General features: G+C 47.2%; 2 protein-coding genes across 2 annotated transcripts in view; one reads left to right on the top strand and one right to left on the bottom strand.

Moving 5' to 3' along the window:
- CAPN15 (calpain 15) overlaps positions 1-12,087 on the bottom strand; it is a 49,354-nt gene extending 37,267 nt beyond the window's left edge. Inside the window, exon 1 of the mRNA XM_083152906.1 lies at positions 11,940-12,087. The gene's annotated coding sequence lies outside the window, so the exon portion shown is untranslated. The remainder of the gene's footprint in view (positions 1-11,939) is intronic.
- On the top strand, positions 3,102-5,037 carry LOC146020087 (uncharacterized). Its single transcript, XM_083152904.1, has 2 exons — positions 3,102-4,087; positions 4,285-5,037. The coding sequence occupies exons 1-2, from the start codon at positions 3,475-3,477 to the stop codon at positions 4,746-4,748; spliced, it is 1,077 nt and encodes a 358-aa protein (XP_083009030.1). The 5' UTR covers positions 3,102-3,474; the 3' UTR covers positions 4,749-5,037.
- Positions 12,088-16,384: the final 4,297 nt, after the last annotated feature.

Here is a 16,384-nt window from a genome sequence, read left to right as displayed (position 1 = left end):
TCTGTAACTATACATAGCAGCTAACACGTCCCGGCTTACAGCAGCTATAGCAGTGGTAGCGCATGGGGCATAGGTTAGGCAATTATTGGAATTAATACATAATCGCCAACCCACCCTCTTTTTCAAGGATAGTCCCAGCTTTTAACCCTTTCAGGTCCAACGTCTAGTCAGGCTCAACAGCCCTAGCGCTAGTAGCAGATCCAATGGTGAGCCAGTTTAAAATAAGAACATTAACATCGTTCAACATTCAATGTAGACCATTTTTGAATAACAAAAAAAAAAAAAAAAAAATTAATTGAAACATTTAAACCATACTTTTTGAACTGCAAAAAATTTTTTGGGGTTGCAAAGGGTTAAAGATTTGCCCCTTGGAAATGGTTATTGGATAATCAATAGATCGACGGGTTACCATTCTTGGTCGAAGGTGTCTAGTTAGACGCCTAAAGATAGTCAACAGTGACAACATTGACAGTGGCTGGAGTTAAGCCAAATACACACTAGACGACGGGGGCCATAGACGATATTGTGCATCCACACTGAACGATATCGGACGCCGACATCATTAGGCGATGTCACCGGGGCCCGCTAAACATGCAGGTCATTTAGTTTTATTGCCAAATTGACCTGCAGGTTCCCTAGATATAAAATCATTAATGATGCGTGGGAGCATGCATCATTACCGAAATTGAGCGTACACACTAGATGGTATTGTGAAAGCTATTGTTGTGAAACTACAAGTCCCATTTATGCCTTGCCAAGGTTTTGCTATTAGGGAATTCTAAAACTATGGCAAGGCATGCTGGGATGTGTAGTTTCACAGCAGCTTGAGGGACAGAATTTGGACATGCCTGCTGTATGGGGCTTAAGACTTAAGCAGTATAACGGATCGGCAGACCCAAGGTCGACAGTCACCACAAGTTTTTAATTTTTTGTTGCCGGATGTCACAGGGGTCCCTGTGGACACAGTGTCCGCTCGCCGCGATTCGGGCTGCGGTGCCTCGCTGCGCTCAGCACACTATTAGAATCTGACTACGTTCATTTGCATAGTAAAGACCTGAAAAACTTGTGTTGACATGGTGACTGTCGACTTTGTGTATTTCGATCTACAGCTTGCGTCTAATTCCCGTCACACACCTTCAACCAAGAGTTAGACAGTGTCGACACGGCGACCGTATACGCTTAAAAATGCCCCTAGTTTATAATACAGCGGGGCATAAATATTATGTTTTCCTGAGTGTTAGTGGCCATTTTTAGAGTTTTCTTTTATTCCCGTCGCTAGTATTGGATCTAGCAAGAAAGACATAAAATGCAGAAATACCTTATAGTAAGATTCTGAATACAGACATGATGGGTATTCTGTGTCCACTGACAGCACTGTGTAGGATGCACTCGGCAGGAATGGTCCCCTGTCCATTACTCATACTGGTGTCTCCCTAGAAGTAAGGCCGACTACACAGGTGTGCATACAGCTTCCACAATACATACCAAAACGCTCAGTCTGTGGCTTCCTGAAGCCTCCACTGTCACATCATGTCACTACCCTCGTCACATCGCTCATTTCCTGATATACTCTGTGCTGCTGAGGGATGCTGCTCCTTTCACTATATAACTATGCATCGGTGGCTTCCAGCAGCCTCCCTTCCCCTGCTCACATCATGTCACGGCTCCTGTTACATGCAGTCCTGTCCTCACTGACATCACTTATCTCCTGATATACTCTGTGCTGCAGGGAGCACTGCTTCTTTCACAATATAACTCGCAGTCTGTGGCTTCCTGCAGCCTTCATTCCTCCTCACGTCACTGCTCCTATTACATGCATCCCTGTCATCACTTATCTCCTGATATACTCTGTGCTGCAGGGGGGGGGGGGGGGCACTGCTCCTTCCGATATGGAACACTCTCCCAGCAGCCTCTATTCCGCTCCTCACTTTGGGGTTAATTACTAAAATAGGAGTTCTATTGAAGATGGGACCAATCAGATTTGATCGATTATCTTCTAGAAAGTGCTAAATAAATAAAAAGCATCATTTTATTGGTTGCTATGGGCAACATCCAATCTCCCATCTTAGTAAATGTACCCCCGTCATCACTGATACATCACTCATCTCCTGATATACTCTGTGCTGCAGGGTCAACCGGACTCCAGGATTGTTTAACAAATTTTTTCACACAGCTATGTCAACCCCTGTACCTAAATGACACCCCTGTAGTGGCGCCCATTCTCTTAGCTTAATTCAGCTACATCAAAGCACCTTTCAATTCTAGGGGACCTCTTCTACGCCCCCTCCATAACATCTGGGTGGCACGGGAAGGAGGGAAAGGATACAGTATTAGAAAGAAGCGGAAAGATGTCCTGTCCATCTAATCAGGACACAGCTATCATTTCCTGGCATGTGTTGGGAGTCGCTCCTAGCACTGCGCTATCTATGCTGACAGGGAAAACATTTCCCCAACAAAGGACTTAGCACAGTGCAAGAAGTCAGTGACTTCTGGGAAACTACTGAAGGCCCAATAAACAGTGCACACTATAATGTAACAATGTTTTCCCCTCCTAAACTATGTCACAGCAACCAATGAAAATATTGCCAGTATAACCGCTACCCCAATGGGTCGTGTACTACATACTGCTGTGTATTCTTGTCTGCATAGAAATAATATGAGGACTTAATGCTGGCGAGACCTTTTCAGGGGACTGCAAGCACATACTATTTGGCACATAATTGGATGCAGTATCATTTATAGTATTTTTTTCTTGGGGGGGGGGGGGGGGGGGAACACATGGGAGATACTGCACTTTTATATCGCTATGTGTGCTTGAGCACTGAATAAAACTTTTTGAAAAATATTTTACAAAATAAACAAACCAACATTTTTCAATGCTAACTAGTCATGTCTTTTAATTTTTATTTTAAATCATTGAGGGAAGGTTGGATGGCAGTTTATCAGTCCTAAAATGGACATTTTTAATGTCATCCATAGGGAAAAGCAGGGCTGACCCAGGTTCAGTGTAAACGGCGCAGACCTGGGTCCAACCTGGGTCACAGTGCTGTGTAATACCCCTTTTACACCAGACTTTGGACCTGGGATATTGCCGCTCCAGTCCGGGGCAGGGCTTGGTGTAAATGGGGTGAAAAAAAATAACACGGGTACTGTTCCCCGGGAATCTGACCCGGCAAATGTTCAGGGTCGGACACGGGGCTTATCCGGGGCTCAGGGCAGTGTAAACGGCCATTATCCGGGTTATTTGGTGGGAAGAGGGGCGCAAAGACCTGATTGGAGCTTCTGCGGCTCTGGCAGATGATGTCATCAGCTGGAGACCCGCACAGGGCGCATGTAGCAGCGCAGCAGCAGCGCAGCAGCAGCGTTACCGCGCTACCACGCTACAAGCTGACTCCACAGTCTCATCGGCTGCAGCACACACTGCCTGTGCAGTGTTTTCCAGTTTGGCTGACCCCAAGCCTGATCTGAGCCATCATGTCCACTTCCAACTGGTCTGACAAGGAGGTACGTGAGCTCCTGCAAATCAGGGCAGATGAGGAGATTCGCCGCCAAATGACCGGCACCGTTCGGGATGCAGTGGTGTATCGCAATATCGCAGAATTGCTGGCATCCAGAGGTATTCAGCGCAGCCAACAGCAGGTTGTAAACAAATTGAAATCTCTGCGGAAGCAGTTCTGCAAAGTGAATGACCAGAAGCGCAAGAAAAGCGGTGCAGCTAGGCCCGATTGGGTGCACTATGACCTGTGCTACAGTGCGTTTGGAAACACGGCACTCTGCAACCCTGTAGCCCTGTCCTCCTCCATAGCACCCCATTGCAGCCAAACGGACAACAGCCAGGACAGCCATGATGTACCGACTACCCAGGCTTCCCAGCTGTCCCCGCCAGTCTCAACGCCTTCTGAAGCCACGCAGATGTCAGCACACATGAGCCCGGCTTCACCGCTGCTGTTTGGTGATGATGGTGCAGCAGAGAATATAATGGATGCTTCCATGCAGTCTGACAGCGCACAAGCAGCCACAGATGATGTTGTGGAAGAAAACAGTCAGCCGACGCTCCCCAATCGAAGCACTCCATTACGTTCTAATTGTAAGTAGACATTCAATATATTTACACCCATTAAACAACCAACGTGGGGTTAGGGCGGGATGAGGCCCAGTACCTGTTGCAGTATGTTGCGAGCATGCAGGTGGAAGAAGGCCACTAGCACATTTTGGCAAACAATACTGCTGTTTATTGTACACTTAACATGGAAGTATAATGTTAATTTTTTTTTTAAATTACAGTGTACAGCGTTCCTGCCAAAAAGAAAAAGCTTAATCGGTCTGAACTAGCGGCTAAAGCGATGACATCGGTGATCGTGGACCATCTACGCCAATTGGATACTGATGTCCAAGCAAAGGAGGATGCTCGCATGGACAAATATTTGGAAGCTGAGAGACAGAACCAGCAGGCATTTATGTCTCAATTGCTGGCAATGCAAGATAGGCAAATGTCCTTTTTAGAACGTACATTTGGAGGTTTTTTCACACAACCTGCACCACATCCCCACCACCCACCTAACTACCCACCCAACCCATATGATCATTACAATAGAGGTGTCAGTTTCAAACCTGCCACATCTACCCAACCAAACCAGCTGACACCAGAATACAGAGGGCCCAATTATAACTTTGGCAATAGTGCTGCTAGTAGTGACCCGCCAATCCTAGAGTCCCCAGAGTTTTCCGTGTACCGGAATTTGAGCTAAGTTTTAAAGTCTTCAAATATTGCTCCAAAATGTTGCACTTTACTTATTTTTGAAATCTTCAAAAAGGTTGCACTAATGTTTTTATAGTCTTTAGAAAGGTTGCACTTTATTGCTGAATATTTGTGTGATTCTCTATAGGAGCAGTCACCATACAGTTCTATTTTATAATAATGTGTCCTATGATGTTAAACTGTATGGGCACAAAGTTTTACAATTGTTCTCTATTCCCAGTTGGACTCTCATATCTTGTTCTTTACATCTATAAACAAGATGTGAAATGTATGTACAGTTTGATGCATATTGTCATTATAAAGCAAACAACTGGAAGATTTCTGTCTGATTTTTATTTTAAATCATTGAGGGAAGGTTTGCTGCAATGGTGGCATTGAGAAGCTGCTTCAAACTCTCTATTGCAGAAAAGTACAGCACAAACTGCAACACAGCCACTCCGTCTGCCATCTTTGCTGTGAGCAGAACCCACCCCCTCCCTTTTCCCTTTCTTGTGACCTCATCTCAAACAGCCCAAAGGTCCATTTTTAATGACACCAGCAAGGAAAGACAGGGCTGATCCGTTTTCAGTGTAAAAGGGCCTTACCCGGGAATAACCCGGATTGAAGTGCAGTGTAAATGGGGTCTGAGGCAGGGCATGCCCTGGCAATATCCCGTGTTCGATTTCCCGGGTCCGATCCGGTATTCTGGTGTAAAAGGGGTATAAATGGGTTATGAAGCTGGGTCCAACCCTGGAAACTCCTGTGCTCAAAGACCAGGGTCCGACCAGGGATTTTGGTGTAAAAGGGGTATGAGTCTCTGCACTACCAGCTCCTCCTGCTCCCTTATCCCTGCTGTACTATAATGAACCTACTATTAGTAGGGCTTATGGTAGCAGTGAGAGTTTGCAGCTCTCATACACAGAGAAGTATTGATAGAGCTTTATAAAAACATCCAGTTGGTCTGTGACATTAAACAACAAGGTTTTCTCATTTCACAGTCTATAACCTGTGCGGCCGCCCCACCACCAGGCAAGCCTGTGTGCCCCATAAATCTCAGCCGGCTGTATCCTGGCACCTGTTTACCGCTGTCTATAACGCCGCCGCCGCTTTTCCTGCCCGGACTTATTTTTATTTATTTTTCCTGCCGTCAACATCATTTATTTATTGCGTTTATCATAGTGACAGAATTGTACACAGAATATTTTACAGCCGCAAATTCCCTGCCCGAGCGAGTTTACAGCGTCATCTCGACGGGATGGGACGGAGTAAGACAAAGTGATTTTTATCCCCCCCCCCCCACAAAAGGTCGCCAAGAGCTGTCACCGGGCTTTCAGCATAGGATGTGCAGCAAATCCGTCCAGTGTCATTGTTATTCTGTATGAGCGTTTAGTGTCTACCCGTCTGCTACGCCCCAGCTTACATCGCAGCCCTGTACCTTTTACTACTGATCAAATAGTGATAAATCACACGCAGACAGGGCGCTTCTGCTAAGCGCCTGTTTTACCTCTGCTGAGTGATCTCTATAAACCCAGACTGCAGGAATCCCAGGAGCCATATTTACTGCTGGCGACTCGCGTTAGAGGGTATTTACGATAATGGGTGTGCTAGGGCACTTAGGCGTACAACCGTGTGGAGTCAGCATCTTATTTGTACCCATACGCACTAACCTAACACTGGCCCAGATGTATCAAGCTTCAAAAAGTGATAAAGTGGAGAGTGATTAAAAAAAAAAAAAAACTGGCCAATCATGTCCTACCTGTCATTTTTCAAACCCAGCCTGTAACATGGCAGGAAGGAGCTGATTGGCTGGCTTTTTTCACTTTCCATTTTATCACTTTTTGAAGCTCGATACATCTGGCCCACTGTCTGCAAAGTACACTCAGCCACAACATTCAAATTTACGATGAACCATAACGGTAAAACATGCTGTTCAGTGCTACCCTGACTTTCCTTAGCAGATCTGTTAAAGGTGTAAAAGGTTACTGCTCCAATAGTGCAGAGCAAAGGTTCATTTTTGTTACACCCAAGAAGCTTTTGATAAAGCCGTCCTGATCATTAACCAATCATGTGACATGGAGATACGGAGGTGACTCAGGAAGGCTGATCTGCCCATATATCGCAGGCTGTCGTACTTTATTGCTCATATAAATGGAAAATAGAAAACATTGGGTTTTAAATCAGGGGGAATGGCTTCCTGTAAGCTATGCCGTGTTAAGCGGTCCCACAGGACAGATTTATAAACATACCTGGCGGGATGATGGACACGGAGACGCGGGGAGACAGGGGAAGCGTTTGTCAGGGTGCCGAGTCACTAAGTGACAACAGCGGGTGTGACTGGAGATTATGGACCTGGTGTGTGACGATAGCGACTGCTGCCACTCTCTGTAATCTACTGATAATGGCTACTTTACATTATCTAAGGACAGAATGTGTGTCTGTGCTGGCACTGGCACTTACAGGAGGGGATACGGATGGCACGGAGCAAGCCAAGCAGGAACACATAGTGTAGATGGATGGGCTCGGGGAAACAGCATCTTCAGTGCATTTGTGACCCTGATCATCAGTATAAAGGGCCTGGCACACAGGCATGTCCAAACTGTGGCCCTCCAGCTGTTGTGAGACTACACATCCCAGCATGCCTTGCAATAGTTTCAGCATTCCCCCAGAAATGGGGGCCTATAAGGAAGGTAACTGGGCATCTATAGTGGCACTCAGATTCTACCATGTGACCAGATCCGCCGGGATGGTACAGATGTCTCAGCAACTGTATGCCACCAGACAGAGATGATGGGTGAAATTTACTAAGATGTGAAATACACTTCACAGGTCATGTTGCTATGGGCAACCAATCAGAATCTACTTCTTATTTATTTACCACCCTCTAGAGTATAGTAGACAGGATGTGATTGGTTGCCCATAGCAACGGTGACCACATCTTAAGTAGGCCCTACGTCTAAGCGTTAGCATGTGACATCACTAAATCCAACCCCCAGATTAGTATAAACATATTAGTCTCCCCAATTCCAGGTGCCCCCCACCCCCCTGGGAAGGCTATGACTGACCTCATAAAAAGCTAGGCCATCCCTACCTTGGTGGTGAAGGAGGGTCTGAGGACACTTCACCTAGAAATTACATTCAAGGCCAGGGACAAACTGACCTTTTCCTTCTGTTGACCGGTGTCTTGATGCCAGTTGTGTTTACCCTATTACACTCAGGGAAGAACGCAAGCACCCAGTCTATCAATATAGAGCTCATGTCATGGTAAGATAGGTAGACTTTATATAGATGTATACAAAGCAATGGGTATAGGATGCCTGATGCAGGGAGTGCAAGAGAAATACTTACAGGCACATAAGGTGATGAGGACCCCAGGGGAGGATGTAGTGTAGGGCACAGGTTCTCAAAGTCAGTCCTCAGGACCCCACACAGTGAATGTTTTGAGGACCGAGTCAGAGAACCACTGGTGTAGGGAAGACATATAAGATAATGGAGGGGGGGGGGGGGTGATGGGAAGGAGGGCTGCATGCAGAGGATGTACTGCATGGAATATATGTAACAAGATGTTGGGATGGGGGGCAAGCAGGGGATATGAAAGGATATAGTGCAGAGAACATATATAAGGTTTTGGGGGGCTATGCATGCAGAATACACATAAGGTGATGGGGGTGGGCACTGCATGCAGGGGATGTGGGAGGATGTAGAGAAGAGAAAACATATGAGGTGATGGGGCGCATGCAGGGGATGTGGGAGGATGTAGAGAATACATAGGAGGTGATGGGGGCTGCATGCAGGGGATGTGGGAGGATGTAGAGAATACATAGGAGGTGATGGGGGCTGCATGCAGGGGATGTGGGAGGATGTAGAGAATACATAGGAGGTGATGGGGGCTGCATGCAGGGGATGTGGGAGGATGTAATGTAGGAAATACATATAAGGTGATTGGGGGCTGCATGCAGGGGATGTGGGAGGATGTAGAGAATACATATAAGGTGATGGGGGGGCTGCATGCAGGGGATGTGAGTTGATGCAGTGTAGGGAATACATATAAGGTGATGGGGGGGGGCTGCATGCAGGGGATGTGGGTTGATGCAGTGTAGGGAATACATATAAGGTGATGGGGGGGCTGCATGCAGGGGATGTGGGTGGATGTAGTGTAGGGAATACATATAAGGTGATGGGAAGGGGGGCTGCATGCAGGGGAAGTGGAAGGATGTAGAGAAGAGAATACATATGAGGTGATGGGGGGGGGGCTGCATGCAGGGGATGTGGAAGGATGTAATTTAGGTAATACATATAAGGTGATGGAGGGCTGCATGCAGGGGATGTGGGAGGATGTAGTGTAAGGAATACATATAAGGTGATGGGAGGCTGTATGCAGGGGATGTGGGTGGATGCAGTCTAGGGAATACATATAAGGTGATGGGGGGGGCTGCATGCAGGGGATGTGGGTGGATGCAGTCTAGGGAACACATATAAGGTGATGGGGGGGCTGCATGCAGGGGATGTGGGTGGATGTAGTGTAAGGAATACATATAAGGTGATGGGGGGGGGGCGCTGCATGCAGGTGATGTGGGAGGATGTAATGTAGGTAATACATATAAGGTGATGGGGGGGCTGCATGCAGGGGATGTGGGTGGATGTAGTGTAAGGAATACATATAAGGTGATGGGGGGGCTGCATGCAGGGGATGTGGGTGGATGTAGTGTAAGGAATACATATAAGGTGATGGGGGGGGCTGCATGCAGGGGATGTGGGAGGATGTTATGTAGGTAATACATATAAGGTGATGGGGGGGGGGCTGCATGCAGGGGATGTGGGTGGATGCAGTCTAGGGAATACATATAAGGTGATGGGGGGCTGCATGCAGGGGATGTGGGTGGATTCAGTCTAGGGAATACATATAAGGTGATGGGGGGTGCTGCATGCAGGGGATGTGGGTGGATGCAGTGTAGAGAATACATATAAGGTGATGGGGGGCTGCATGCAGGGGATGTGGGTGGATGTAGTTTAAGGCATATATATAAGGTGATGGGGGGCTGCATGCAGGGGATGTGGGAGGAGGTAGTGTATGGAATACATATAAGGTGATGGGGTTCTGTATGCAGGGGATGTGGGTGGATGTAGTGTAGGGAATACATATAAGGTGATGGGGGGCTGCATGCAGGGGATGTGGGTGGATGTAGTTTAAGGCATATATATAAGGTGATGGGGGGCTGCATGCAGGGGATGTGGGTGGATGTAGTTTAAGGCATATATATAAGGTGATGGGGGGCTGCATGCAGGGGATGTGGGTGGATGTAGTGTAGGGAATACATATAAGGTGATGGGGGGGCTGCATGCAGGGTTTGTGGGTGGATGTAGTGTAGGGAATACATATAAGGTGATGGGAAGGAGGGCTGCATGCAGGGGAAGTGGGAGGATGTAGAGAAGAGAATACATATGAGGTGATGGGGGGCGCATGCAGGGGTTGTGGGAGGATGTAGAGGATACATATGAGGTGATGGGGGGGGGGGGGGCCTGCATGCATCGGATGTGGGAGGATGTAATGTAGGTAATACATATAAAGTGATGGGGGGCTGCATGCAGGGGATGTGGGAGGATGTAGTGGAAGGAATACATATAAGATGGTGGGGTTCTAGGTGATGGGGGGGCTGCATGCAGGGGATGTGGGAGGATGTAGTGAAGGGAATACATATAAGGTGGTGGGGTTCTGGATGTGGGGGGATGTAGAGTAAGGAATACATATAAGGTGATGGGGGGCTGCATGCAGGGGATGTGGGAGGATGTAGTGTAAGGAATACATATAAGGTGGTGGGGTTCTGGATGTGGGGGGATGTAGTGTAAGGAATACATATAAGGTGATTGGGGACTGCATGCAGGGGATGTGGGTGGATGTAGTGTAGGGAATACATATAAGGTGATGGGTATTCTGCATGCAGGAGATGTGGGTGGATGTAGTGAAGGGAATACATATAAGGTGATGGGGGTCCTGCATGCAGGGGAAGAATAGGTACTTCCTCATCTCCTGCGGCCACCACTTACATTACGGAATTTCTATAGCATGTGGTTCACCACCCTGGGTCCACGCCACCATGTATTACCTTTAGTCAAGTTGTGGCGAGCAAAGCGTACCCGTGAGGGGACGATTATGCTATTCTCAAAGCAGCTTACGTAACTGGCGTAAGCTATAGCCACAAAGATGAGGAAGTACCGAAGAATATTACACAGGGCAACGTGAAGGGGTCCTGCATGCAGGGGGTGTCAGGGAACACAGGGCAATGTGATGGGGTCCTGCATGCAGGGGGTGTCAGGGAACACAGGGCAATGTGATGGGGTGTCAGGGAACACAGGGCAATGTGATGGGGTCCTGCATGCAGGGGGTGTCAGGGAACACAGGGCAATGTGATGGGGTGTCAGGGAACACAGGGCAATGTGATGGGGTCCTGCATGCAGGGGGTGTCAGGGAACACAGGGCAATGTGATGGGGTCCTGCATGCAGGGGGTGTCAGGGAACACAGGGCAATGTGATGGGGTGTCAGGGAACACAGGGCAATGTGATGGGGTGTCAGGGAACACAGGGCAATGTGATGGGGTCCTGCATGCAGGGGGTGTCAGGGAACACAGGGCAATGTGATGGGGTGTCAGAGGGATATTACACAGGGCAATGTGATGGGGTCCTGCATGCAGGTGGTGTCAGGGAACACAGGGCAATGTGATGGGTTGTCAGAGGGATATTACACAGGGCAATGTGATGGGGTCCTGCATGCAGGTGGTGTCAGGGGATATTACACAGAACAATGTGAGGGGTCCTGCATGTAGGGGGTGTCAGAGGGATATTACACAGGGCAATGTAATAAGGTCCTGCATACAGATGGTGTCAGGGAACACAGGGCAATGTGATGGGGTGTCAGGGAACACAGGGCAATGTGATGGGGTGTCAGGGAACACAGGGCAATGTGATGGGAATGTCAGAGAACATTACACAGGGCAATGTGATGGGGTGTCAGGGAACATGGGGTGCCAGAGGGATATTACTCAGGGCAATGTGATGGAAATGTCAGAGAACATTACACAGGGCAATGTGAATGGGTCCCTTGCAGTAGAGGAGGTGGAGCCCGGGTCACTGTAGCAGCAGCATAGAATGGTTCCCCTGCCGCCAGCACATACACAGCAATACACCATACAGAACCAGGACAAGTACCTGCAGGACTCCCAGAGCCGGTCCGGGCGCAGCCGGTCCCTCTTCTCCCGGTTTCCTTCCTCTCCTCTATTTCCGGGTCTCCGGAGCTCAGCAGCTCCCCCCGCCGGCACAGTGACGCCAGCGCCGCCCTGCACAGCGCCCTGGACTACAAGTCCCGGCAGCCGCTGCCTGACACAGCTCAAAGACGCACAACACACACTCTCACACACATAGCATTAGCCATACACATGTCCGCACTCACATGTTCCCCAGGTCACATGCCGGCATAGTGTGTGCTTCCACTGGGGGGAAGTGAATTGTGACGTTAGCAATGGCCGTGGGGACATCACTCACTGGTGCAGAGCTCTGTCACTGGGAGGGATATCTATGGTCCTGCTCCATACTCACCAGTAATATTATTAAGTATATATTGGAAAATCACAAAATACCCATCTCCCACAATGTTTGTGTTTTATTATTATTTTGTATGGTAACCGTACATACAAGTCGTATATAAATCCGCTAAGTTATGTTGTTTCGCCAACGTGCGCAGTAACGGTTGCTCGTCCGTGCCAGTGACTCCTTGTGTGGTTACGGGACAGGCCAGTCACTGAGGACAGGGGCCCACTCTGCACCGGATACATTGGGATAATTATACAGTGGGTGGAGGTCAATGACCCAGTCTACCCTCCAATATGATCCATCCCATTTAGTACACAAATGCTCCTACATAAATTCACATGAGGCAACTGAACTATTCGGACCAGGTTTTAGAACAGGAGCAGCAGGATAATTAAATCCAGTCCAGGTTTCCTAGGCGGATGTGATCAGGGTTTGGTTGATTAGCAGCACCTGTGGCTTTCTGTTAAATCTGTGTTCAGGGCAGATGGTAATTTCTCCTGATGTGGAATAGCTGCCCAGGACAGGACAGAAACCTCCCGTGAAGCAGAAGGGCTGGGGATGTGAGTTTGGTAAACTGAGCTGTGACACCTGTATGCATGCTGCTGTACTGTAATGTGGGGTACACACCAGAATGACCACGACCGATAGACGACCATGGAATGATTTCCCTTGGACTGCCTGGGAGCTCCTGGGCAGTCGCCAGCTAACGATTTGCAAAAAGTGTGTTTTTTTGCGAAACGATCTTGATCCGATCCCGATGCGACGGTATTGGACTGTCCACGATGGACAGTCGGTCGGACTGGTATTGATGGATCCTACCTGCAGCACGTAGGACCCACGACGCGACCAAACAAGCGGCATCGGATCGGAATTGGATCAACAAAATGACAAAAAAAACACAAAAGTACATACAATCTACATACAATCAGTCGGTATTGTATCAGGATTGATGGGATTGCGGGAAAATCGTCCTGGTGTGTACCCAACATAACCCTGTGAACATACTGAAATGCAGTTGCCTGCTACAAATAAAGACTCAGTCTACATCTGTGTCCAGTGTATGTGATTCCTTGTCACAGTTTTGTATTCAAGAGCATAACTAACATAGGTGCAGCTGCTATGGGGCCTAGAGCTGAGTGGGGCCCCACCTCCTCCACATGTAAGTTACATGTGATAAACACATTTATCACCATTAGTTGGTACATAGGGGCCCTGACAAAAATTTGTTCTTAAGCCTACAAATATCTTGTTTCAATCCTGTTTGCACCTAATGGAATGGATCATGTTAAAGTGTATGGTCTTTGCTATCTCCTGGCCCAGCACCATCTTTCTCTAGACATTCCCCCTGGATTCTTGCAGGAGAATGTTCTTCAGCCATCATCTGCATGTTGCAAACATAAGAGTCTCTCAGACGCCACCAGGGATCAATTGCCCAGGGCACCACAATTCTAGGGGCCTTCGATCAGAGGTGGACCGGGCTGGGAGTTGGTGTCTTTTTAGCTTCTTGGTATGCAGATTGGAAGAGTGACTTGGAGGATTCAGGACTTATTGGGTCCAGGCTATAGCAGGATCACTGGGATAACAGCTTCTCCTTTGTGACCAATGTGTTTCAAGTATTTCAGCCTCCTGTGCATCTAAAACAGCCTGGGATAGGACTCCTGACATCTCGCCAGCTCCTCCAGAATGCACTACATCTCTAATTGTGACCTTTTCTTCTGACTTTCACAACAGGATGACCATTTCCGCAAAGCCATCCCAGTGCTCATATGCCCCAATACCAGCTTATAAATATGTTGGTGTCAGACAAACACCTTAAAGGCTTTTGGTGTTATTGTGGACTCCCCTGGGATTTGTAGGTGTGGAAATCCTCTTTATCTGTGGACCCTCCAGCTATCTAGGTCTAGGAGAACAACAACTCCTCTTTTGGACACTTTGTTCTACAAGGAAACCCAATAGTCGAAATGGCCAGCTCAGGCTAGTCTTTGTAAGCACTTTGGTAGAACAACTCCAGGAAGGTTTACAAAACTTGGAGATATTGTTATACCCATAGAACATGTTCTTTGATTCTGCCAGGATAGCAACCAGATCTTTGTCTTAGTGGTGGCACTAAGACTTCTCAAGCTTAAATCCTGGTTCCAAAAGGTTCTTGTCTATGCTTTTCAGGGAAACTACTCATAAGACCAAATCTAGATAAAATATACGAGGATGTAATAGGCTTGACGATTTCCTTCCTTGGAATAACCCCAAAAGACCTCCTGCTGCTCTTCTGGCTTTAAAAAATTACAGAAGCAATGTGTGAGCCGTCTGGCTATCTATGGCTACACAAAGAAGCCATTCTGGAATTTAAAAAAGGACGGACCCCAAGACTGCATGCAGTGGTAATTCACTGTGACTACTGTATGGAACCCAAAGAGGGAAATGATAAAGGTTTTGGTTGACCCCTGGGCATACTTGCCTACTTTTGAAAACTAGTTTCAGGGAAATTATAGATTATAGGTAGTAGATTTTTACACAGCACCCCATTTAGGGGGCGTGTCATGCTCCACCCAAAGGGTGTGTCTCTTTCCATATATGGAAAGAATGTGACAAGATTGTAAATGTGGCACCTAGAAGCGTGGGTGTGTACTGCTACATCTGGGAGGAATCTTTTAAAATGACTTAAATACAAATGTAGATGATCCCCAAAGCAGTTAGTAAGATTTACTATACTTGGTAAAGTGCTGGGAAATGGTGCTGATAATTCAATGTAAATGTATCTGTCGCTCATTCCTTTTATCCCCAAAAATGTAACAGTATAATGTGGGCTAGGTGACATGAGGGAGATTGCTAGACTAATGAGGGAGAGAGGGAGATTGCTGCTATTTCAGGGAGTCTCCTGCAGAATGCAGGAGGGGCGGTAACTATGCCCCTGGGTACTCAGTATTACAAATCATGGATGTTGAATATTTCATTCCTAAACTATTGCATCTTCTTTAAGCTTTCCAGTGGCTAGAAGTACACATTCCATTGCAGGGTCAGATTAACAATGTAGCAGATGAAGTTACAGCTCCAGGTCTCCGAGTAGGCGCATGACTATTAAAATTTCACAAATGTACGTAATTTTTATATAAATTAAGGGAGACACTAAGGGTTAGTATACAGCTTCTACATCCCTACATGGTATTGGCCTCACCTTCTCCACTTTTTATAATAGGCTTTGGAACATTTTCAGCTACAGGCCCATAAGGCCAATGGCGTAAGTAGAAATTTTGCACCCCATTGCCAAAAAATCCCCCCCCTCCCACATGCATTATATATATATATATATATATATATATATATATATATATATATATATATATATATATATATATATATATATAACACAGACAGGTGGCACTTCAGAAATAAGTACAGTAGTCAAACGATCATGTGATCCAAGGTTTCAAATGTTATTACAACATTTTTCATCAGGGTGTGTGTTGTAATAACATTTGAAACGTTGGATCACATGATCGTTTGACTACTGTACTTATTTCTGGAGTGCCACCCATCTGTGTTGTTGTATATTGGAGCGGGTCTCATCCCCCTCTCCTGGGAGGGCACCCGATTTGTTTTTTTTGCTGCTGCATGGAATGCTGGCCACCCTCTGGACCCACTATATATATATATATATATATATATATATATATATATATATATATACGATACAAGTTGTAGGTGTCACTCAGGCCAATAAATAGACAGAAACGGCAGTTGCTTTATCAACGTTTCATTTGCGGAACGCAAATTTCATCAGGATACAAGCCAAAAGAAGTAAATCGGTGCTCACCTTATACTCCCCGGTACAGCATGTCCTGACGTCATCACCGTGCGTCGCGGGGCTGACCGACCATCGGCATCGCCTGTCTGCCGCATCACCGCGTCAGCGGTGACGTCATCACACTCCAGCCGTGTCACCGCATCGGCGATGACGTCGTGACATCATCACGCTCCAGCCGTGGTCACCTGACTCTTCCCCTGACCATGCTACGGGACAGGAGTATGCTGTAACCTAGGAGACAATCATAAACAAATATAACCAA

This window comes from Crinia signifera, chromosome 7 (assembly GCF_055691185.1).
Source record: "Crinia signifera chromosome 7, ASM5569118v1, whole genome shotgun sequence".
Lineage (NCBI taxonomy): Eukaryota > Metazoa > Chordata > Amphibia > Anura > Myobatrachidae > Crinia > Crinia signifera.
Note: the sequence above shows the minus strand (reverse complement) of the source record. Positions and strands in the feature narration are given on the sequence as shown.